Below are 25,000 nucleotides of genomic sequence, written 5' to 3'. Positions count from 1 at the left end.
ATGTTTTCACTGATTTCTGTCGTGATAGTTTCAGGGTCTCCTGTGTTATTGGCCATCAATTTGGAAAACAAGTTTGTAGCCTCAACAAGAAGACCTAAAACATCTCCCTGCGTTCAAAATAAAATAAACTATTCACGAAGGATTATATCTCTGATGCATGAGGATGTCAGTCCGCAAAGAACCATATACTGCGGATTCAGGTTGAGCGTTTAATGACGTCAGTTGTCGCGTTCGTTATTTAACATCGCGTTCGTTATTTAACATCTTCAGTTCCCACGGCCTGCTCCCGTCTGACCTTGTAGCTCAGTCGGTAGAGCGGCGGAGATCTAACCCGAAGGTCGTGGGTTCAATTCCCACCCTTCCCTGTCCTTGTGTGGGCCCATTTCTATCAGTAGGGCTAACGCTCACATGGTTCATATGGTATATAAATCTAGCACTTCACATTACACTCTATTCAGTTAAATCTGTTATCAGGGTTGATTGGTTGCTTTGCGAGGCAAATCGTCAGACGTTGCTAGGCGGAGATGATATCATTCTGTGTGAGAAAAGGGAAAGAAAAGGCGCGTTGTTTTATCGATCTGTGTGTTATGGCGATTGAAATCAAGATAGAATACTCCTACTATTCTACAAAAAGAATAACTCCAGTATATATTGTCGAAGAAGAGCTTATGACCCTGGAATACAGCAAGTTCCTTGAACGCATTGTGAACGAGGTGCCCCATCTCCGAAGGATGAATTCAATGCGACTTACAGTGAAGGAAGATGAAACTGTCGACGAGGTAGATTTGTCCAGAAAGTATTTCAGCTTGCAGATGAAAGGTTTGTTAGACAAAGGAGCTAAGAGCATGAATTTGCGTCGCCAGCTGTAGATACTGGTATTCACAGAGTAGAAAACATGGCTGAGACGGGAGCAGAGGATCGTGAGCTAACACGGACGCATGTTCGACGCTCACTAGATTTACCAGGACGGAATACAAGCGCGTGCCAAAACTGATGAAAACGAGTTGCCTGTGATGCTTCCTTTACAACGTTATACTAAAAAGCAAAAGGAAGCCGTAAACGAGATAAAAAATTGCGTCGAAACGAAACGCTAAGAACTTGTAAGGTTTGATGACAAAAAGCCCGGTTTACACTACAGAGTTTTTTTGGCACGGCTCGGGTGAAATTGGCACGGGTCCCAAAAAAAAAGGTTCGGCTCGGGTAAAATTTGCAGTGTAAACAAACTGTCAGTACCAAATTTCATCCGTGCCGAAGCAAAATTCTTACCCGTGCTGGGACCTTCGGCGAGGTAGTCCGAGCACGGGTAAAAATGGCACGGGTGCTGAAAAAATAGGCACGGTTCGGATAGAACAAGTAGAGTAAACACTTTAAGGGGCCAAATTTGAGCCTTAATTCATATAGGCAAGCGTTTTTTTTTTGTGTTTGTATTTATTCTCCACCAAAATTACGCGGACGTTCTTGGTTATAATTGAACTGCGCATGTCTACAAGAGAACTTACCCAGGCCCAAAAATGGTAAATATGGTTTAGTGTAAACAAAGTTTGCTGAGCTCTTTTTAGGCACCCGTACCAATTTCACACGAGCCAAAAATTGTCTGTAGTGTAAACCGGGCTTGAAACGGGCATCGGAGCAGAATAGAGGGCACTTATCCGCGTGTGGAGACTGCTACTTAAAACTTGGACACACAAGAAATATTTGCACTTTTAGCCCATGTAAATCCGCCTTTTCATGTGGTATTTTATCAAAGCATAGCAGCGAAAAATTAGAAAGATCAAATTTAGAAAAAGAAATCAACCGCCTCGAAGCAAAACTAAGAACGGCAGCAAAAGATGTAGAAAATACCACTCGTGCGGCCGAGAAAGTGATCAACTCGAGTTCCAGACAAATAGAGGATGTCATTATCAATGAAATGCCCGACAGGTACACTTCCTATGGGCTAAGAAACTGGGCTCTTTTGAATAAGGATGTCGCAATTCTGCAAAGAAACTTAAAGGGAAAGTTGTCGTCACGTGAGAACGTGAAAACACTCCTTGCTAACATTGTTATGAAAGGCACTGATTGTAGTAAGAGTTCATCAACTCGTGTTAGTTTTACTTCAATTTATTCCGATGTTCGCAAGCAAACTGATCATAGGATGACTTTGCAGAAGAGGCTACTCTCGGAAGAATATGCTATAAACTTTCCAACGGAAAATAAAATCGTGCGTAAATATGAGTACGCAAGAGCAGACTGACTTTAAACTGGCGCTAAAATTACAACAACAAGAAATGGAGTTAAGAAGTGAGTATGAGATCTCACCATGTTCTGAACCGATTACAACCACGAGATTAAACAACGAACTTGATTTGAATGTGAACCCAGATGCGTCTATCTACAGTGAATGTTTTACAGAACGTGAAGACTTAGAATTTCAAGCAAACGCAGCGGCAGCTTTGTTAGAATTGCAACGCAGATCTTCCTTTCCGAAATGACTCAGTGGAAATGTTAGCATTTTAAAAACGTTTAATGGTACGAAAACTTCGTTGGGTTTTGTTGTGTTGAACAGCTGACTTTGTAAAGGCTACTTTATTTGAAGTTTACATTAAAATATTTTGTTGTGTTAGACTATTTTTGGTGCGAGTGTTTGTTTCGCGTTTGAGCCCAAAATTTTCCCTCACTTTTTTTTTTTGGATACTTCTCCTTTATCCTGCATCAAAAGACAGCAACATCAATTATTATTATCCCACTAAAGGCTTGAGTACAAAAAAAAAATATTTTTTTCTGGAGAAATAAAAAGCTCTAAAGATAATTAGAGCGTAATCTGAGCGTAATTAGTACAAACCCAATGCGTTTCAAATCTATTGTGGGAACGAATGCTAAAAATAGTTCTATTCAAAATCCGGACACATCAACATGATCTGCAAAATATGAACGATTGACCGGCTCTAGATGTTCTAAGTTTTTACGCCTATGTATTCAAGCTGTTTGTTTACTTCAAACTTTAACCTCTAAATAACCCGTTATCCTAAAGAATCCATGCATGTCTCCGTGGGTGATAAAAATTGTTGCTGTGTACAAGGATTCTTTTAAGTGAGTAGTTGTTAGTTTCCACAGCTGATTTTTCAGTAACAATATCAGTTTGCTAAAAACATATTCAGCAGGATTAAAATCTGGGGAGTATACAGGCATGTAAACTAACTCAATATTGAGGTCGTAAAGAAATTCTTGCAAAATCCTTCCACCTTGGTGGTGATGCGTGGGACAATTATCCTTTAAAACCGAGCTCAAGGTATGGTCTTAAAGTTACAGGGTTCAGTGAGTTATATGCCTCTTCAAAAAAATTGGGGAAAGTCTAATGTATTTGCCGCTCCATCAACTGTGTTCACGTAAGTTACTCCAGTAAGAGAACAGAGAAGAATAACTGTAGTATTGGGGTTTTCTGCGTATCTTGTTTCTTCGATTGCCCTTTCTCCAATCGGTGCATGACCATACGTTCGAGTATTATTTGAGGGAAGTTTCACACCACATTCATCAAAATATTTCAACGTGTAGGGATCCTTGGTATATAAGTAGTCGACAAACAGTTGAGTATAAGCCATATTTGCTATTGTAAATCTTTCTTGGGCAACGTGCGCTAAACTTTTTGCCGCTGGGTAGTCTGTTTCGGACAGCGTTGCACACCGCTGTTACTGAAGTTGTTCCCAATCGCCACAATCATACAAACAGTCCATTACTTCTGCATGAGTAATAGTTGGTTTCTGTCTTTTCAGAACTTCAATGAGTTTAAGATCTCCATTAGATAAACGAATAGGATTTCCTCCTCTGTGCCTCAATGGGCTAAGAGAACCAGTCTCGCAGTAGTTTTTCCAAATTTTCGAAACTGTAGCCGATGAAACGTTCAGCTCATTCGCAATATCCACAAATCAAGCGGGAAATATCGTTGTTAGTGGGTCACCTCCTCCTTCAACGATTTTATCGATGATGAGATGTCTTAGGTCAGAGGATAAAGGTTTTCCTGGGATATAAGAGCGACTGCTCTTGCTTACGGTCAACATGTTTACATTCTGTAACGCGCCTTTTTTATACAGAACGCAAGCATCCCCCGCCTAGCAACGTCTGACAATTTGCCTCGCAACGTAACCAATCAACCGTGATTATGAACGCGATAACTGACGTCATTAACCGCTCAACCTGAATCCGCAGTATAGAGCTAAGGCCTTTTTGTCTTGCACCCGTTCAAACTACTTTACTGATGATGTACTATGAATAAAGCAAGCTATACAAAGATAGTGAGAAGAGAACTATGATGCAAATGGTAACCAAACTGAGATTAAGGAAATGATAGGCTGCTTGACAATAAAGATATTAAACAAGGATTAACCTTACTACATTGTGACTCGAATCTTCTATTCTGAAAGAAAACTTATGGTCCCCCAAACATCTCAATCCATGACATTCTTTTTCTTCCTCGTTCTTCATTGCATCTCATTATGCCGTTTGATTTAAAAAGGGTCAAAAATGTGACAAAAGTATCAACAACGCGTAAATAGCCATCCTTTGGTACAATACTAAAAGCTCGCTTGTGAAGAGAAATAACGAAAAACATAACACAAAGAATCCCACCTAGGCAACGGACATTAGGGACTTGAAGGGCCTCAACAGACTAGACATTTAGTTGTCGACAGAAAATTCTTTTCGGCATTGAAATGTTATCGACAACTAAACAAGGCAGTGTGTGGAACGAGTTGACGAAAACTAAATGTCTAGTCTGTGGAGGCCCTAAGATCTACTAAGGCGACGACAACGAAAACGTCACCTTAAAATAGAACTTTGCACTATCATGCTCGTAAGTCCTTCACGATTATTCTATCTCGTTCGACTCGCACAATGTGGGCAAAGTATCCCAAAAATAAATAGATACGAGCGTTTTCAGGGTAAGAATAGAGGAAGAAAGGTTCACATTTGTATGCTCAAAACTTCCAAATTGGTGATTTGTCGTTGTTGTCAAGCAGAGTACGGCAGAAAAAACTTTCTAAAATGCATGCCACACGTGCAGCAAGATTATTTTTCTTCTTTTAACCAATGATATTATCGTTTTGTGGGGTTGCCGTTAAAGTGCCCCTGTGACCAAAAAATCAATTCATATTTTTCTTTGGATTTCAAAACTATGTTAACAAAACACTAAGTGACCCACGTTTTAAGCCTTGATTTCAAAAAGACACCTCTTTATTTTAACTGTAATTTTCCTATTTAATGGTCCGCCATTACTAACATTATGTTCTTGAGAGAGCTGGATCGAGGAAAAAATGACGTCAAAGGCTCACCAGTTTAAGAATGCGATACGTGTGTGCGCCGCAGAATTAATATGCAGCACGGGGGTTTTGGGCTTTCAGACTTTTAAACTCACGCTTTGCATATATAATAAGCTGCGTTCACACCCTGATATTTTAAGCTAGTGAGTCTCTGACGTCACTTTTCCCTGGATCCAACCCTCTGAGGTCCAATCGGTCAGTTTTGAACGTGAGTAATAGCGGACCGTAAAATCCAAAATTTACACTCGAAGTAAACGGCCTTTGGATAAAAATCAAAGCTCAAAATTTTGCCAGTCAGGTGTTAAGCAAATACACTTTCAAAATCTGAAGGAAAAAAGGAAGTGGTTTTTATGATCAGAGGGGCACTTTAAAAAACACCCTAAGTACCAACACCATTTTCTCTTGTAAACACCTGTGAAGAGAGTTTGACAATTGCTTCAGTCACTTTGTTTTCTGGCTATGTCGATGTAGTATACTCAATGGACACGAATGAGTGGGTATACGTCAGTGTGACAGGTTTCTTCCTTTTTTAGAGAGTGAATAAACCTACCAGTGAATCTTGTGATATTTCCTGTTTATCATTAGTTGCCATTGCAACAACGATGCTCACTTTTGATATGTGTTCATAGCTTGTGATTTCCACGTGTTTTATTTGCTTGCTGATATTATTTTTTATCTGGGAAGAAAAGCAAGCTTAAACATTAATGTTGTATGCGAATATTACCTTGGCCAACTTTGATATTATTATTTTTTGAATGCTTTTTCATGTGAACCCACCCTGGTTGCGTTTTTCCTTGAAATGCCATGGTTGTGGGCCTTGCTTCCTTCCTGGTAAAACGAAACAGGTTTAATTTGGGCACATGGCGAAAGAGGGTGTGGTGGATAATGGGTGAAATTACACCTGAAGTTTGAATGACAAGGTGGTTAACCAAGGTGTATTTTGCGAGAACTGCTGCGGACGTTGCTTGTCCGAAACAAAACATTTAAAAAGTCGGAAGAAAGTCTTCTAGCTCGTCGGTTTGATATCCTTTCAACAAAAGGAGAGAAGTAAACATGAAAAATGAAACGGGAAGGATCTGAAGAGATCAAATGAATTAAAAAAAAAAAAAAGGTAATTTAGAGTTTCCTCAACTGGACATCACCAGTTTTGTTCTGGTAACGAGAAACGAGTTTCATGAGGGCATTTCTGGATAGTCACCACCTTCAACCTGGCCAACAAATAAAGGAGGGAGAGGAGTTATCAACGACGTAATGATAATAAATGACATGGAGAGAAAAAGAATAGCAATTGAGAAAGACAACCACTGGATTGACCTCGCCAATACTAACTTCCGAATAGCTTGATCTCCTTCTTTCCGACAAAACAGAAAGAACAGAAATGACCAGGTCTAACGCTTCTGTGTAATTTCCGCTATCAATATAGTCGTTGATCTCATTTGATTTGTTGTTTGCAATCTTCTGCATTATTTCATTTATACCTCCAGAGAATTTGTCTTCGACCTATGGAAGGAAAAAACAATATCATAAGGTGAACTTGAAAGTGAGACTTTATGAGGAACGAAATGAGCCTTTTTTACTCGAGTATGCTCGCATCGCAGGTGAAATAAATGAAGAGTATGAGAGAATGGTGTCACATTGATTTTTTGCACCAAACAGGATTTTTATTTCAAACATGCATTGCCAAAGTAAAAGACGCATACATGAAAATTATGACAATTATTTCTTATCGAGGGAACGACGTCAAAAAGGGCTCGAATTCGCCAACTATCTCACGTGACTTCGCTACGACTTAATCCAAAACGTAAGCAATAATTGTGTCCGGTTTACAAAGGAATGTCGTTATGAAGCGTGAATGGCAAAGTTGCATAATCTGGGACATCACAATATCATTCATGACGTAGTCATTTATTTAAAAAATATATGATATCAATGACATTATAAAACTTAAACTTGTGCGGTTTATGGAACGATTTATTATGCATACCACAGAATCCCATATTCTGTGTGTAAAATCATATTCTTTTTTCTTCCAAACAGGTTGCAATCCAAAAGAGGCAAATATTCCATATTTACCTTAAGGATAATCGTCGTGGTGATGAAGTCTCCCAGTGCATCCTTGACGTAAATGTCAATTGGAAACCTGAAATTTAGAAGTCTTTCCCCTACTGGTAGTTTTATCAAAAAACTGTTACTTCCAGCTCCACCCTGTGGGTTGCTTATCACTGAGCCAACTGTAGTGTTATAGCGAAATTCGTATTTTAGTGGTTTATCTTCGTCTTGCCAGCCTGCACAAGTAATGTTAAAAGTAGTTTCTACAGCATATCCTTCCTCTGGTTCAACAAGACAACTGTTTTTTTCACCCATCATAAAAGGTAGGGAATTAAGACGAACTTGGATGTCGTGCTTTTCCTCGAGAGAATCGTTTGCCACTCGGACCTTTATCTTTGCCCTTATTTTATACATAACATCTCTCGCTTTACAAGTGCCACTGTGTGATGTGAGACGCTGTACAACATAATTTCCTGGCAATGATCGCAATCCTAGAATTCTTTCCTGAGCAACTATTTTCCACTCTTCACCATTCTTAGCGCAATGAAAGGAATAAACACTCCACGTAGTAGTCTCGACACTGCTGCACAGTTTTCCATGACATTCGGGGATAAGCTTTACACCCTTTGAGCGAACAATTTTGTTTCCAAAACAACCTTCACACCTGTGAGTAAAGAAGACCACATATATATATATATATATATATATATATATATATATATATATATATATATATATATATATATATATATATATAGAAACGTGAAAACCTTATCTTTGAGTCGAAGAGTGCTCTACAATCTTGGAGCTTTTTAATTACTTGCGTAGGAAAGGAAAAATTAAAACATTAAAACACTACATATCTGCTTCGAAAGGGCCTGATGGTCCTCTCTCGTCAGGTGCATAAAACACTGCCTGGCTAACTTTCCTTTTATAAGTTGGTGTTTCAAGCATTCCTTATCAAATATTTGGTTGCGTGCCGGCACGCACTCGCCAGTTCGTTCCTTTTGCATATTAACACCGAAGCGAAAGTTTTCGCCCAAACCCTGAAGATAGACGAGAGAGTTGAAACACTGGCACCTATAGAATCATTTATCACCTTGAAAGACCACAAGGATAATTTTCAGAACAACCCCACATGCCGCCTGATTAATCCAACCAAATCAGAGCTAGGCAAAGTAAGCAAGCAAATCCTTGACAAGATAAACAAAGCCATTATCGACAAGACCAACGTTCTTCAATGGAAAAACACAAGGGCGACCCTCGACTGGTTCATCAATATCCCTAACAAAGACCAACACTCGTTCATCGCCTTCGATATTGTAAACTTCTACCCGTCCATTTCACGTAAGCTTCTAAACGATGCCCTATCTTTCGCGGCTTCCTATATCGACATCTCCGCAGAAGATAGAAAAATTATTTTTCACACTAAGCAATCATTATTGTTCAACGACAACACCCCATGGAACAAGAAGCATTCAACAGCCCCATTTGATGTAACAATGGGCTGATTTGACGGCGCGGAAACTTGTGAACTAGTGGGATCGTACTTGTTAAACCAGCTACCGGAAGGCATCAGAAAACAAATAGGCTTGTACAGAGAGGTTAGAGGCCTAGGCGCATTCCAACAAACACCAAAAGAGATCGAAGGAATCAAGAAAGATATTTGCAAAGTGTTCAGAAACAACGGCTTAAAAATAACTATCGAGGCAAATAAGAAGATCGTCAACTTTCTCGACGTTACATTGAATCTTGACAAAGGATCTTACGAGCCGTACACAAAGCCTAACAACACACCGATCTATGTGCACCGTGAAAGTAATCACCCACATTCCATCCTAAAGAGCATTCCCCTGGCGATCAGTAAAAGGCTTAGCGAAATCTCATCAAACAAGGAATCCTTCGACAAAGCGGCACCTATATATCAGCAAGCGTTAGAAAAAAGTGGTTACAAACACCAACTGAAATTTGATGCAGCAACTAAAGACCAGACGCGCAGTGAGGAGAGAACCAGACGCCGAAATATAACGTGGTATAACCCACCCTTCAGTAAGAACGTCGCTACTAACGTGGGAAAGAAATTTTTACGTATCGTAAAAGAATCCTTTTCAGCAGGGCACCCTTTAAGAAAAATCTTTAACAGGAACACTTTGAAAGTGAGCTATTCGTGCATGCCAAATTTGGAAAGAAAAATCAGCGCCCACAACAAGTCCTCCCTCGTGAATAACTCTCAATCACAAGAAAAATCATGCAATTGCAGAGACAAACACTCTTGTCCGTTAAGTGGTGATTGCTTAATCCAAAACGTGGTCTACCAAGCAACAGTTGAAAGCGCCATGGGAAAGGAAACATACATCGGGCTTACCGCGAACCAATTCAAAACAAGGTTTCGAAACCACACGGCCTCATTTAGAAATAAGAACAAAAGGAACGCAACGGAGTTGAGCAAACACATCTGGTCCCTAAAGGACAGCAAAACGGAATTTGCTATAACCTGGAAAGTACTGGCTCGCGCCAGACCTTATTCAAACGTAACAAAGAGATGTAATCTTTGCATTACGGAAAAATTTTTCATCATCTGTAAACCGGGAGCAGGCACCCTGAACAAAAGGAACGAACTGGCGAGTGCGTGCCGGCACGCAACCAAATATTTGATAAGGAATGCTTGAAACATCAATTTATAAAAGGAAAGTTAGCCAGGCAGTGTTTTATGCACCTGACGAGAGAGGACCATCAGGCCCTTTCGAAACAGATCTGTAGTGTTTTAATGTTTTAATTTTTCCTTTCCTACGCAAGTAATTATATATATATATATTGTAAGTTTAAATGCTTCGAGCCAACAGAGATGCTGCGCCAGAAGGATCCGAAAGGGTTCACAGTTCAAACCTCGAGAAGATAATTTAAAATTGTTATAGAGAACGAGGACGGACAACTTCGAGCGAAGAAAAATATATACAGTAAAAATTCTTAAAATGATAAAAAATTTAATAAGCTTTAGACCTTTTTTAGACCCTTTTTATTAAATTTGTTATCATTTTAAGAATTTTTACTGTATATATTTTCCTTCGCTGGAAGTTGTCCGTCCTCGTTCTCTATAACAATTATATATATATGCCCAGAAGGCCGAAACAGTACTGTCTGCAGTTAGATATAGCTCTTTGGCATTACAAAGCTTTTGCTTTCATGTCCAAATTGAGCACTCTACTGGGATGAGTCATTGCCGCTAGCAATTGCGCATGCTCACTAGCTCGCTAGTTTGAGCACTCTGGCATGGCTTAGATGTACCACATGTGTGGGACATTTGGGGTGGCTTAAAAGCTTAGCCTCCATCCCAGACATCAGCACTGCACTGATGAGGCCCAGAAGGCCGAAACAGTACTGTCTGCAGTTATATATATATATATATATATATATATATATATATATATATATATATATATATATATATATATATATATGTTATACGCGGAGTGCAGAATACTCGCTCTATGTTGATACCTAAAAATGTAAGGGTGCCCAGAAACAGACAAGCAGTCTTTCAACGCGCAGTCCAGCTGAAATAAGAGATAAAATCAAACCTGATGTCTAAACATTCTGAACGTACTCACTACGCGGTTTTTTTCAAAAAGTAAAGCCACTTGATTGTTGATTACATTGCCTTCGATCTCAACACTCTCCAGTGAATGAAAATATCAGAATTTATAGTTTTTCTTGAATGGGTACAAGATTAGTAAGATCTGAACAATGATTGTTTTCAGTTACCTGATATTGAAGGAAGATACAGAAGAAAGAACTTCTACTCCATGTATCGCAAAACTAGTTCTCTTCCCCTTCCTCACAACCAACTTAAAGTCATATATTTGATTTGAATCAAGTGTATTCAAATTCACGGCTAACAGTCTTCCATTTTCCTTGGACGCTCCGTAGAGACATGTTCTTTGAAAAACAATGTCAAGCTCTCTCGGCTTGCAAGCCCAAGAAAAATGCAAGTCTCCTTGACTATGATAATCCGGGTCGTAGGAATCAGATGCATTCAATAACATTACAGAAGTGGTTCCTTTGCGTTGCTGCTTTGGGCCTCTTATTCTTGCAACCAGGGCTGGCTGTTCAATTTTTAAGATTCCGAAGTCCTCAAATATTTTTCCTTCATGCTGCGCGACTCTGAAGGAAAACAGGACGAATACAAAGGATGGGTAGCAATCTCTGCAATAACGAGGGTCGAAAACATATTCAGTGCAATTATGTACTGTTAGAAAAGCAGGCGTCAAAGAAGGAGTGTTGATGATCATGAATTTCCACACTGGAAATTCAATGGATTCCGTAGAGGAGTTGCAAAGGCTTACAACTGCATAGAGATGCATCCGTGACGTAGTCAAGACCTCTGTGGCTGTAGTTATTGTTTTACTGAGGTTGATGTGAGCTTCTGGAAAACGACAGCTGGAGTTGAAGTTAAATGCTGTGAGAAACGCATAATATACTTAGTAGACATACTGTTGTGCTACTTTTGGAGAATTAAGAATAAAGCCCTTGTCACCCAAATGTTTGGACACTCCTGTCTTAGTGTCATTGTCAGGAGTTTTGATAAGGACTGTAAGAGCTTTTGGTTCTGCATCTTTTTTCCATCTCTTTTTGCCTTTTATGCCCTTGAGGCCTTTTTGACGTCTTTGATAGACGAACGCGCCACTTTTCGCGCGAACGTTAGGCCAATCAGACATAGCGTAGCTCAAGCTTGTTTTAAACGCCTTTTGGGTTACTTATTTTCTTTTCGGAATAAAACACGTATTTGGAGTTTCACCGTGACGTTGATTTAAATCGACGTAAAAATAATAATAAAGTCAAGCAACCATATTTAACGTCGATAACTCTTAACAGTAATTCAACTGACAAACCTGAGGTCGACGGTGCGCTCATTTTACTCCCCTCTCGCCATCAGAGCTCCGTTTTACAGGTATTTAAAGCTACTTAAGCTACACAGAACGGAAAGTCGCAACAAGGATGTGAAATCCGGGAATCGAACTCAGGACCTCTTGCACCAAGGCCGCGCACTAACCGACTTTGCCATCCTCGCTCCTCACTCGGAGAAACAAGGGGTGATCCAAAGCTATCACAAGAGTCACTTAATATCCTAACCAACTTGCCAAATAAGGAAAGGGAGTGTCTTGTAAGAGCATGCGCATGCTTTCCTGACTAACCACTTGATTGGATGGGATGATTCTGAATTCAGAGTGGAAAGTATAAATTCTTGTTTCCGCGAATCATTCAAGCGGAATATGTACTACTTGCTTTACCTGGAAAAATAAAGTCGATCTTCGATTCAAACATGCTCTTTTTAGGTCCAACAGATGAATTCAGAGAGTTTGCAATAGAGTGGGCCGCTTCCTTGATACAATGTATTTCCACTTCAGCAGTGAGCAATAAAGGACTTCTTTCAGTACTAAGCCTTAAAAGGAATATGACAGGAAAGATGGTTGGTAGCTGCTTTTATAAAGGTTCGAAGGTTACATATTTTCTGTTCACAAAAGCATAGCGTATGCCTATATCCGGGAAAAGCTATTGCAATTTCTCAAGGGGAAATTTATATTTTCATAGTCGACTTTTTAAATGAGGCAAGGTGACTTGACCTGAAGATTCGTTATGGAAGTTCAAATAAGTTAGTTTTACAGCCAGTCTTACTTTATTTCATAATACTAGAAATACTCCTTTCTGGTTAGATCGACCAAGAGATGGCACGCAAACCTTGTTCATTGGGTCCTTGAGGTTGCTACTTGAAGACTGAAGAAAATGCCTTCTCAAATAGCTAGAACGCAAGACGTTCAAGACAAGGCTATATTTGTGGGCTGAAGCTAGATAAACTCTTTTCTTTTTTTTGGCTGATCTTAGTATAGCATATTATGGCTCAGTACCCCAGATGAGGTTCGCAGTTCTGATGGCCACGTCACTTAGCTAATTTGACTCAGGAACATACTCACCGAAAATGTCGAAATTTAACTCCTAGAAAACCTGGGACATATTCAACGATATGCTTGATCTAAAGAAATCAAGAAACCTCTCTTAGATCGTGTTCTATTGGGATCAACCGTTTTTAGTTGGTTGGGTTGGTCGGGTTTGTTCGTGTTCTATTGGGAAAAAAAAAACATTTTTCGTTGGTTTGGTTAATCAACTTTTTCAACCGGGATCAAACTAGGTTGAAATCCAATATCGTGGACAAAGCATTGGCAGCGACCGCTGTGGTTTACGCTGCCCATTTAAAGTTGGCCGCGGGCTCCTGCCGTGTTGCTTTCCCTCAACTTGTCAATGCTGAGAGGTCTGGTAATAACGATTCCCAGGAGTTACCGTGTTTCAACGTGGGAAACCTTAATCGCTTCAACCGAAACCGGTTGCGGTAGAAACGGTTGATCCCAATAGAACGCGACCTTAATGTTATCATGGATCTATCATGCAATTCTTGGAAAAGAGCTAACTCCTAAGGGCAATGATAACTAGCCTGTGTTCGTACGATAACATGCCAAGCGCATGTAACCCAGAGGTCTACCAATGCCTGATAACTGGACTTTATGATTAGTTATGGAACAAAGAAGAGATGCTCACATGGAGTTATGCACGTACGGAGTAAACACGTTCAACTGTGTTGCAGTGTCGCACTAGGCTGTGCGCTAGGCTGTTTTCATTTAAATGACGCTCAAAAGGGTTTTCAGTTGAGCGCACGCACGTAAGCGTCGCACTCAATACTTGATATGCTCGGGCAAGCTGATGAATCACAACGACAAACCGAAAAATTAAAATGTGAGCTAAGACGGCCAAAATTTGTTAGAAATGTTGAGAATGCGACGAAACCTAGCTCTTTGACCCACCCATTTTTTATGTCTTTGAATTCAAGTAGGATTGTTTGTTTTTTTCACATTTCTAGAAAAATATTTGAACCAAATTATCTAGTGGAGTTTTTTCGTAAATAACTTGAAATGTATTAAATGAAAGGTTTAACAAATGAACCGATTGGGAACTCTGAAAAACCCGAGTCCCAGATGCGATTCGAAACCACAACCCTCCGTGATCTAGTCGGATACTCTAACCACTGAGCTACTGGAGACTCTAATGTGAACAAGGGTGAATGTGGGTCTTTGAAGCGAGCTTCATCACGCAGGTACAGAGTCAAATAAAGACTGACAGCATAGCTCATAACTACATTATGCAGTCACACTGAAGCATATCTACGATGCGATCAACCAACCACCCAAGTGAGCAAATGGGAGAATGATATACACATGTTAAATGAAAGGTTTTACAATTAAACCCACCGGGTACTTGGAAAAGTCTGAGTCAGTCATGCTGTCAGTCGTTATTTGCATGTGTAGCTGCGTGATGCCGCTAGAGTCAAAGACCCACATTTCACCCTTGCTTTTCATAGAGTCTCCAGTAGCTCGGTACTAGTGGTTAGAGCATCCGACTAGATAACACGAAGGGTCGTGGGTTCGAATCCCGTCTGGGGCTCGGATTTTTCCGAGTTTCCAGTGGGATAACTTGAAATCTACTGGATAAAACTTCTCTCATATCTCGTATTATGAAAGAGACTCTAGGGTTTTTCGAATTGGAAAACAAACTAAAATAAGGTCAGCGAAGTAGTTTAAGGTGGCTCAAACCAGTTTCATCACTTGAAAGAAACGTTCTTAATAGAAGGATTGACACTAAACACTTTATCACTTAACAGCAATTTTATGGTGCCATATCAAACACCAATTGTTGCTTAAAAAGATGAGGTCATTTTTGTCGGTGACGTAAACAGTTACCGTAGTAATAGGAATCCCTCCAAAACACCCCATATTCGTCGTTCGCTAGTTCGTTTTGCAGATATGAGCAACTAAAGCCAAAATATGGGGTGTTTTTGCAAGGCTTTCCTGTTGCCATGGTAACTTCTGACGTCACTGAAATGACTGCATCTTGTTCAGCAATAATTGATGTTTCACATGGTACCACAACATTGCTGTCACGTGATAAATTGTTGCAATGTCGATCCTTCTAATAACAAGGTCTCTTGAAAATGCTGAAACTGTTTTGAGCAGCCTTAACATGATTTATTTTTCCAAAATCTGACATTTACAGGGTCCTTTATAGCAGAGCTCTATCGTTACCATGACATCATTTGGGGTCGCGGAGCCCCCTTTAAAAATGCCTGACAATAGTATTAGTCAGATATAAAAATTCCCACTGATAAAGAAACCAATTTAAGCCTCCTAAAATGCACCTAACCACTAAAATTATTTTCTTCGTAAAGTGAACAGGCACATTTTTCAGAGTACTTTTTCAAAAGCATTTCTGGATTTGGTTAAATCACCGTTTTTCTCTTGGGAATTGTTGAAGTCGGTTCAGTAAGGTCCGAACAAAGAGAGGTGTGGCTATAACGTCAATCCAGGAAATCCTATGGTGTTAATGAAGTAATCCAAATTGGGGAAATACAAGTCAGGTTTCATATTTTACGCCCAATTTCTTTACGAGAAGGAGAATTAGAGTTTAGTGAGTCTAGTGAGGCAAATTTGAAGGATGCTGACTTAAGCTATGTCGCTTTGGCATGTTGGTCGCCGAACGAATACGAATATATTAGAGAGATTCAGCAAGTTTACGTGAAACGCGAACTGCAAATTTGACCACGTGACCATAATTTTCCCACAATTTTTCGCATTTGCCGGTTGCTGCTTTCCGTTTTTACCTGAAAGTAGTCATTTTCGCGTTTGCCGTATAGATGTTTTGAGGGGGAAACGAACCAAAACCACTTTGCGGCAATTCAAACAAAGACAAATTTAGGTTACAAGGTTATAGATCGTTCTGACCCCTTACCACAATTTTGTTCATGAATTCACGTTGCCTCTCTGTTGACTCACAAAACAGCTTTATCCAAACTCGCGACATTTGACAAAGATAGATTTCACTTTATATACAGGTAGTGTCTTTTTCTACACACAATGCTCAAAAACTCCGTCAGAGTTTTTAATCTGTTTTTTGGGAACTAAATTCTTTACTTTAACAGAATCCATCCCGAGTTGACGTCTGGCACGCGAAGCTTTAGTCCATTTTGCGTCAAACGTGAAACGGCATTCCAACGTTTGACGTTTCACGTAAGTGATGCTAAATATTTCTACAGACCCATTTCAGTAGTTTCCAATCTGGAGGACAAAACAATCGTTATTCTGTCCCCCTGAGATAAACAAACCTTCCAAATGCAAAGCAATATTATTTTTTTGTCCACCAGACTGGGAATTAACCGAAAGGGGTCTATTGGTGAAGCTGTTGCCGAAGAACCGCTAACCAAGGCACACTTTACAGCCAAACATAGAGGCGACGAAGAAATGGAGGTTAACTTGAATGATCGATAAGAGGGCAATGTAGCAGTAAAAAAATTATCGGCTCTAAAGTGCCTTTATGGCTCTCTTCTGTTGTACGAAATCGAGGCAATTTTTCCTTCGCAATTTGGATTCCGGTCCATTATCTTCAAAAACTGGTATGACCTGCATCGATACACCCGGCTCAGTTTCCTTTGTCCTTCTTGTTGCTGTTACCGGCAGCAACGCAAACTGTAAGCATTTTTTCTCCTCATGTTATGTAAACAACGACCGGAGTTACGTTTCACTGTGAGAGCGGGAAGGGATGTCACTAGTCCCATTCTCCCCAACTGTGCTCGGACGTGAACTAGTTTACGCAGATAAAAAGTTTACCGAAAATTTAAACATTATTTCGGGGAAGTACTCTAGTAAACGTGCTTGTTTACGTTATAGAGATCATTTGTGGTAGATGGACTGATCGCAAAGTGGTGTTTCGTAAACCATCTCTTCGGTCGTCGCAGTCTACCGAGTGTCGAAAACCACACACGCACGTGTCATCAATTTAGTGAAAAGAACGAGTATTGATAACAGGAAATTGTGTTTTCCGGAGTGACTTTCTTCAGTCAGAATTTGACCGCAACCGCTTCTAGGCGATCATATAAATATTCTGAGACAAGTGAATAGATGTGGAAGGCATACTTCATTGTCCTGCGGCCGGAGAATCCAGCAAAAGAATTCACAAATCTTTAAAATTGATGCAATGCATTCAATTGGACATTTTCCACTGTTTAGTTCTTTTTTTTTTCTTCTTATATTTATCTTGGCTCCCTAAGCTTAGATTTTTTCAATGAATTCTTGTTTCAGGCTATGGCTTAGATTCATCCTATGTGGTTTATTTGTAAAAGACCGGCATCACGTTTCATAATACTATTTGAACATGTTTTTCGTGTTTGCTTTTGTAACAACACGTAGTTTTGACCAATACAGTTATTTCAGGCTCTGCATAGATGTGTGTTGATCATGTTTTGGATAATACCGGTATGCAGGGTTTGTACGGACGTATAGTTGGAGTACTGTGTGATCCTTGTGCGTTTTGAGTAATGTTAGCAATCTATGGACAATTTTCTGTGTTGCACAATAGAAAGACTCTCCAAGTATCACACAAGGCAATGGCGCTTTGAGTGGATGCATTGGAGATTGGAGTCTGCCTTGTCACCTGATCTATGATGTCCGCTGACCATGATCGGTAGTCTTTGTTTTCGTTATCTAGAAACGACAGGCTGAATAGCCCATGCTCCTTAGGAATTGTGAATCTCGCCAAAAAATAATAATCTGCAAAAAAGAGGATTTAAAATAAATAAATAAATGAGTCTTTCTCTATTAATCATCAAATCTACATGCCACGGAAATGCCTAAAAATAAAGGCTCAATAGTTATTCGTGATGTTTGAGCCAGGTGTAATAGGTAAACGTTAAAAGAAACCATGGAGATTAAACATTCTCCATTTAACAGTTTCCTCAGTCAAAGCAGGGTTACTTTGGTTACATTTAAAAGGTTTAACTGGTGTTCATGTGGTGTTATTTCATTGACTGGTGTTATTTCACTGAGTAATAATAAATCAGGTTTGTTCGGTATAGGTAACATCGTCTTTCACATACCAGGGTCACAACCATACAGCTCCATTCGCAAGCCCACGTTGTTATTCCATTTTAGCGGTCGTAGCATAACAGATGTCGTGATAACAGGAAGTGGAACATTGTGGCTTTGTACTCCATTGCAGTCACTATTTCCAATAAAAATCTGTGAGTAAAATAAAAGATACTTAATTTAGTTCCTAATCATGGCGTCACTGTCACCGGTAGTTTAAGAAATTGTGCCTCTTAGAGAAGGTGATGGTTGGTTAGAGACAGTTTTTAACAGATTCAAAGTTCCTACTAAAAGGAACTTATGCACAGAGATAATTACTCTGGTATTTCTTTGTTTTGTACGTGTCATAGCTCTAGCTGCATTAATTGAACTTCTTTTTGAATGAAATTGTATCCTTTAGTGTATGAGATGTGGTCATGGAAACTCAACACGGACTATGATACGTTCGAAGACGTTCAGATTTTAGCTGGCCAACAATTTAAATCATTATCATGTGCAACAGATGTTCACATTTTCATAAGTCTTCTGCTCGTCAGGGTTGTGGCGTTTTACAGTCAGTAAGGCCGAACAAATAAACAATTCAAACTTCAACATTTAATCAGTAACGTTCCATCAAATACAGGTAACCATTGCCTGAAAAGCCTCGTGCTCAGGCAGACTACAATGCGCATGCGCCACACAGTTACACATGACAACGACACCGCGGCAAAATGAGGGCGCGTGCTACGCTTCGAACACAAATCTGGATTCGAGCTTTGCTCTTTGCTTTTAGTTGATTCAGCGACGAAGGAAATATTCTTTTGGACCTTTTGACAATCGAGGTCTCACACTCAACATGGACTCGACAGAAAAACTAAGCAGTAGTTCCGAGTTGTCTCCAACAAAAAAGTGAAAAGAGGTAAGCTTATATTATTTTAGGCATCAAATATTTATTTGTTTATGTCGTTTCCATGAAAGAATTAAGCTCAAGTTATCTTCGCTAAACCGTGTTTTATCGTGTTTCGGTCACACTGTTGAAAACCTAAAAGTTGTGTTTTTCACTTAAAGGGCAATTCCTCTAAAAACACTGAGGGTTTTGACACAACAGAAGTTTTAATCTCTGGCATACAGGAACCATGAATTCTTGTGTGACCTGGTTGTCTACAGCAGAAGCAATTGTTTGTCTGCTAGATGGTGATGCTCTCTCGTTTCCAGCTATGTGTTGCTTTGAAGACACACTAGGTTGTGGTACGATTAAATTGATATATCCAGATTTCTGTTGATTTCATTGTCTCAGTCATCTGACTTGAAGAGGTCTTGTGGAAAATGTTGATATCTGGCTGGCTGGCTGGCTGTCATGTTGACGGTCATTACTTGCAACATATGACCAACTGTTTTTATTTGCATTGTTAGACAAAAACATCTTATTAAGGGAGTCAATTAAGTTGTTTAGTTTTTGTTTAGAAAGGGATCTTTACAAATTGGGCACAGATTTCCATGTTTTTTCAAGTATCTTAAGTACCATGTGTGTATGAAAAACGAGCAAGTCTCAATAATATTATTGTTTTACTTTGATCAGTTTTGCCTGTTGATTCTTAAACATGTCATTTATTCTGATTCCAGTGCTGAGGCCTAAACTCTTCCCGCTGTGTGTGCTGATCCAGTTTGCTGATCTAGGTTGTCTTTGAAAATTGTGATGAGGCACCCTGCTAGCAGAGCCTTTCTTTTGCTTGCTCGATTTTGGCGTTCTCGAGAAAGACTCTGCATGAATCGAGTAAGATCTTTATTGAGTATGCGCTGCATGTTGCCAGGATGCAGTCTCGAAACCAAGCCTAATATGCCAGATCTCGCCGCCATCTTGGTTTTTCATGGTACAGTGGGCTCAATTATAACCATCGGCTTTGTCACTAGATTGACGCTCGCACTAGAAAAACCGGTTTGACGAGGGAAAACAAGATTGACTATTCCAGAAGTTCGGGCTGCGGCGGCTTCAAAGAGTTGACGCAATTTGGGCATAGCCTCCTTTTCTCCTCCTCAGTAAAGAAAAAGACAAAAGGAGGCTCTGCTCGAACTGGGGTGATGAGGAATTCAGCACTTAATATTTTATTGCTATTGTGATGAAAAAAGCCAGGGTTGTTATTCTTTTCTTATTTTTTCCCGCATGAAATTCTGCATCCTGACAACAATATTACTGTAATTCGAACATCACAGACGTCAGCATGTTTGTTTACTTAATATGATTGTACATCACAGTAACTTCTGAGATACAAGATCAACTCAAAAACCATTTATTACCGAAAGTAGTCCAAGAAATTAAAGATGTGAGGGAGTCCAACTATTCGCTGTTCTTGTAATGCAATGTGGTTCTTGCACGTCCATCCAATCAAGTTATGGAATGTTGTAGAATTTCAAACAGGTTAGGTGAATGGGTCTAGCAGAACTTTCTAATAAAAATAATAGTAATTTTGATATTTTCCCAGGAGGCTCTGCTCGCCCGAAAGTGGCTTTCAGGGAAGTCCTGCTTCTGATCGAATTGGAATTTAGAAATGTTCGTTTTGAGTAAAGGAGAAAACCAGAGAACCCAGAGAAAACCTCTCGGAGCAGAGTAAAGACCCAACAACAAACTTAACCCACATGTGTCCAGAATCAAACCCGGACCACATTGGTGGGTGGCAAGTGCTATAAACACTATGCCTTCCCTGCTCTTCTAAAAGATACTCATCTCTTTTGGATGGCACAGGGCTTGACCTCCATCATTGTAATGCAAGTACAGAGCTAACTGCAATTTTCCAAACAGCTCTTCAAAATTGTCTAGAAAGACAAAGTAATAATTTACTTGCCACACCCTTCTTATCCAATGTTTGATCGAAAAAAGCACGAAGAAAAAAAGTAAACTGTCTTAAATTCATTAATACGGCCGTACGTTATTCTAGTGTTTCTCTTGCTGAGCATTGGTTTGGGTATTAACTTCTGAGAATGCTTCTATGTACTTGCAATAGTGCCAATAATGAATACACGGTACATACAACAGTAAAATTAGAGAGTTATTTGAGTTACTGTATATTGTGTTTTGTGGTAACACATACCATAGTAGTTGTTGTTGTTGTCGTTGTTGAAAATGAACCAGATAGAGTCAGGCTGTTACCATTAATTCCATTATGGGTCTATCATTGGGTAGTGAAACTGGATACAATAATACAATACATATTTAATTGACCGCTCCCCATAGGGGCTTTTCAGGGTCAATGAAACAACGAAACGACAGAACAGAACAACAACAACAACAACTGTTAAATATCCCAACTGGCCGGAAGCAAACTAGTTGGCTGTTTACAAGTGCAGCAAGTGGGAAGTTGAACCAGGGACTACCAGGATCAAATTCAAAGAGTGGTCAGAGCGGGTCTTGAAACCGGGATCTCCGAATCTCAAGGCAAGCGCCCTAACCACTGGGCCACACTGCCTCAGTTGTGCAGAATACAATCTTAGGGTATGATGCAGAATGCCTCTGATCTTGCTGGTCCTCTCTCAGAATTTTTACACGTAGTGCAAAATTTAGGCTGGATTTTTGCTGGCGTAATGCATGCAAAAGCGAAATGAGTATTTTCCAAACACATGCAGGTGTCATGCAGTTCCTGCAGGTGAATGTTTTGTAGGTTTCATTATCATCGTTCTTAACTCCACATCCTAATCCCAGCAAGTCTCTACAAAGTGATGGACGAAGCCAAAAAAAAATTCCACTTACCAGCCAGGAAAAGAAAAGTGGCGTAACAACTGCAGAAAAAATGCTGTAAAAATGTTTTCAAAGATGGACCACTACAAAACGCCAAGTAAAAGGAAAAGAACAAGTAGCATTGGAATCAAATTTATACTTAGTCTCAAAACGTTTTTGCGATTCTCTTTTAAAATTACATTGTGTAAGACTTTTTTTTTTTTAATCTATTTTATCACCTCGATAGCTCTTGCAAAAGTGACTAGTGTTGTAAAATATGAGAATAGAGGGCAGGGAAGTGACTGATCTTTGCCGAATAAGTAGGAAGCGGGCATAGGCAGAACTTATTTCTCGCTTTCAAATGATTCCAATGAAACAGAGGGTCCTGAAGGAGGGGTACGAATCCCGTTTCCCAGCTTCCAAATCCCATTCCCACTGGCATTATTCAGGAAAATCCCACTGTTCTACATAACCAGCTCTTTTGTTTTCATATCGTCACATTTTTTTGAAATTGAGACTGGTTACCTCTTTCGAAAACAACCCCGAACGATGTCCCGAAGATTCACGGCACATATTAAGGTGGTAATTTGAACTTTTATTTTCTTTGAAGGTCAAGCCTTTAAAACAACATCAACAGCAACTTTTAAAATTGGATTTCCATTCTTTTTTTTTTTTTAATATGTGCTAACAAAAACATTGTCAATAATACATCTTAAAGTACATGTTGTAAAGTCGTCCATTTCTTTTATGAAGACATGTCAGGATTTGGATATAAACAAATTGAAAAATATCTATTGTAAGCAAAGGCTGCAAAATGAGTGGATCTCTATCAATTGTCTATCCAGAACTGTGTATTGCTAACCATGTAATGAGCAAAATACTCACGTGATGTTTTCTAGAAGAGAACCACTTGTTTGAAATAAGCAACTTTGTTCGGGACCATCATCGCTGGCCAAATTTTTTTGGCGTTTCTTGGTAGGCTCGAAATACTCATTGATTTCCTTCGGTTGTTCATTGGCCTTTGGCGGATTACAATCATGACCTCGCCGGAAGTATTTTAAAGGACCTGCGGCAGTCCTTTTACAGTCGTCCAATTTCGGAGATTTTCCACATCGTAGGCTAGGCATTAAATTCTTTTTCCACCTTTCGACAGCCTTGTGTAGTTTGTCTGCAACAGCAATTCTCTCAACCTTAGAAATGTTTTTGGCAAATTTTCTGGGTTTTTTTCAGCTGAGCGCGCGCGCGTAAGCCACACACGCAATTCGTAAGCTGCTCGCGTCAGCTCATGATTCAAATGGGTCACCAGAAGTAAACAAATACCGCTAATTTCGCTCACCTTTCTCCTAATTCTTATATATATAAGGAATATAAATAGAGATCTCCTATTCACGAAAACTATGAAAATTCTACACAAACGGTTTAATGGTCATTTAAATCCGTTTGTGTTGGCCTGTAGCTCCACTCGCGCGTGGACTCGAATGAATGGGAGACGCATGCGTAAATGCTGATCTTGTAACCCCCTCATTTTCCCTTATTTTGCAACTTTACTCGCTTATATCTCTGCTTCCGGACGGTGAATTTTTTTCGTTTTTTGCATGTTAGCTTAGAAATTTAAACCGTTTGTCTTGCAAATTTAAAAAAAAGTTCTGTAGGTGCAAAAAAAAGATAGGGACACATTTAAAAAAAAATGATGTTTCCGAAAAACTGGCCTACATATTTTGTTGAATTTAAATATTTCAGAGAGAATTTCTAACATTATCTGGTGACGCTGAATGGGAAAATTTCACCGTGCCGCTTCTTCAAAAAAGACCACATATGTTGTTAAGCCTCAAAGAAATGCCTAATATCGTTGCCATGGTAACGCTATTTTGGAGGAAAATATAATGTCAGAAATTTGCGATGGGTACTTAACACCCTGGCCAAATCTCGTCTTGATATGATTACCTAACTGTATCTAAGGACAGAATATTATTTGTTTGAAAAATGGAGAAACTATTTCGAGCCTCCTAAAACACGATATTTACAGATCTTGCAGAGCCTTTCTGAAACATGACTTGGCGTTGAGTCACCTTGACAGACAATGAAGTTCACGAAGCCTCTGGAACATTTCCAATTCTTTCTTTAGTTATAAGCACAAAGGGGGATTTTCTGACACTCCCCCTTCAATGAAATCGATGTAAAACACTTTCAGGGCAAAATCTGCAAATCCTCTGCGTCTACTCGATTCATCTATGCCACACATGCTACGAATATTCTTCTCCACCTGGGTTGCTGAACAATCCAACAGTAATTCTGGTAATTCTAGTAATTACAGTTATCGGTGTGAATAACAACATTTTGAGCCGAAATATACTTGATTTCCACAACATCGGTGCGAGTTCTGCACGACCAGCTATCTGCTCCCACCATTTTGCTTGTACACAAGCGGATACGCATGCTCAGAGACTTCGGCTTGGTTGCAACCGCTGTGCACAGTCTGCTGTTTGCCTTTCCTTTCAAAGCGCGAGAAGATTTGACTCCGAGGGTCTACGAAATTACTCAAATATCACTGACTGCAAGACGAGGGCAATATATGGGCATCAGAAAACACCAGAAAACGTCATTTAATATTTAAAAATATTAAATAACACTTTGTGGTGTTTTCCAAACTAAGGGAATTAGTTAATCATAGACTGGACATGCTTAAAGACAATTATCCAATTCCCATTTCATTTTTTCCAAATTCCCAGTGAAAAAATCTCAGTCCCAGTGACTCAATCCCATTTTCCCAGGGCAAAAACAGGGCAAAAACAGGGCAATCCCAGTTCCCATTTTACCCCTAAAAATTCACATTAGAAGCAACTGTTTTTTTTTCTTTGTTTGTTTGAAAAGACACACGGCAGATTAATCGTAGTCTTGTCCTAATCATCGCAAAATGAAAACAAGCGCTGGGAATTTAAATTGCCGCCATATTGTCCCGTCTTTGTTTCTATGGCAAATTTGATTGGTACCCAGTCCCTCGCGCGTGGAAATGA

The 25,000-nt window shown here is 39.6% G+C and overlaps 1 protein-coding gene across 1 annotated transcript in view; it reads right to left on the bottom strand.

Moving 5' to 3' along the window:
- The window catches only part of LOC138025707 (polycystin family receptor for egg jelly-like), a 63,588-nt gene that overhangs the window by 25,166 nt on the left and 13,422 nt on the right, over positions 1 to 25,000 (bottom strand). Inside the window, exons 5-14 of the mRNA XM_068872884.1 lie at positions 18,310 to 18,451; positions 17,868 to 17,983; positions 13,310 to 13,368; positions 12,629 to 12,780; positions 11,103 to 11,796; positions 7,365 to 8,004; positions 6,621 to 6,791; positions 6,069 to 6,119; positions 5,842 to 5,967; positions 1 to 107 (exon numbers count right to left, since the gene is read on the bottom strand). The exon at positions 1 to 107 is cut by the window's left edge and continues 100 nt beyond it. Of these exons, the coding sequence (XP_068728985.1) occupies positions 1 to 107; positions 5,842 to 5,967; positions 6,069 to 6,119; positions 6,621 to 6,791; positions 7,365 to 8,004; positions 11,103 to 11,796; positions 12,629 to 12,780; positions 13,310 to 13,368; positions 17,868 to 17,983; positions 18,310 to 18,451 (2,258 nt within the window). The remainder of the gene's footprint in view (positions 108 to 5,841; positions 5,968 to 6,068; positions 6,120 to 6,620; positions 6,792 to 7,364; positions 8,005 to 11,102; positions 11,797 to 12,628; positions 12,781 to 13,309; positions 13,369 to 17,867; positions 17,984 to 18,309; positions 18,452 to 25,000) is intronic.

The sequence above is a fragment of the Montipora capricornis genome, chromosome 12 (genome assembly GCF_036669925.1).
Source record: "Montipora capricornis isolate CH-2021 chromosome 12, ASM3666992v2, whole genome shotgun sequence".
NCBI lineage: Eukaryota > Metazoa > Cnidaria > Anthozoa > Scleractinia > Acroporidae > Montipora > Montipora capricornis.
The sequence above is the reverse complement of the archived record's forward strand: the minus strand, read 5'-3'. Positions and strand labels throughout refer to the sequence as shown.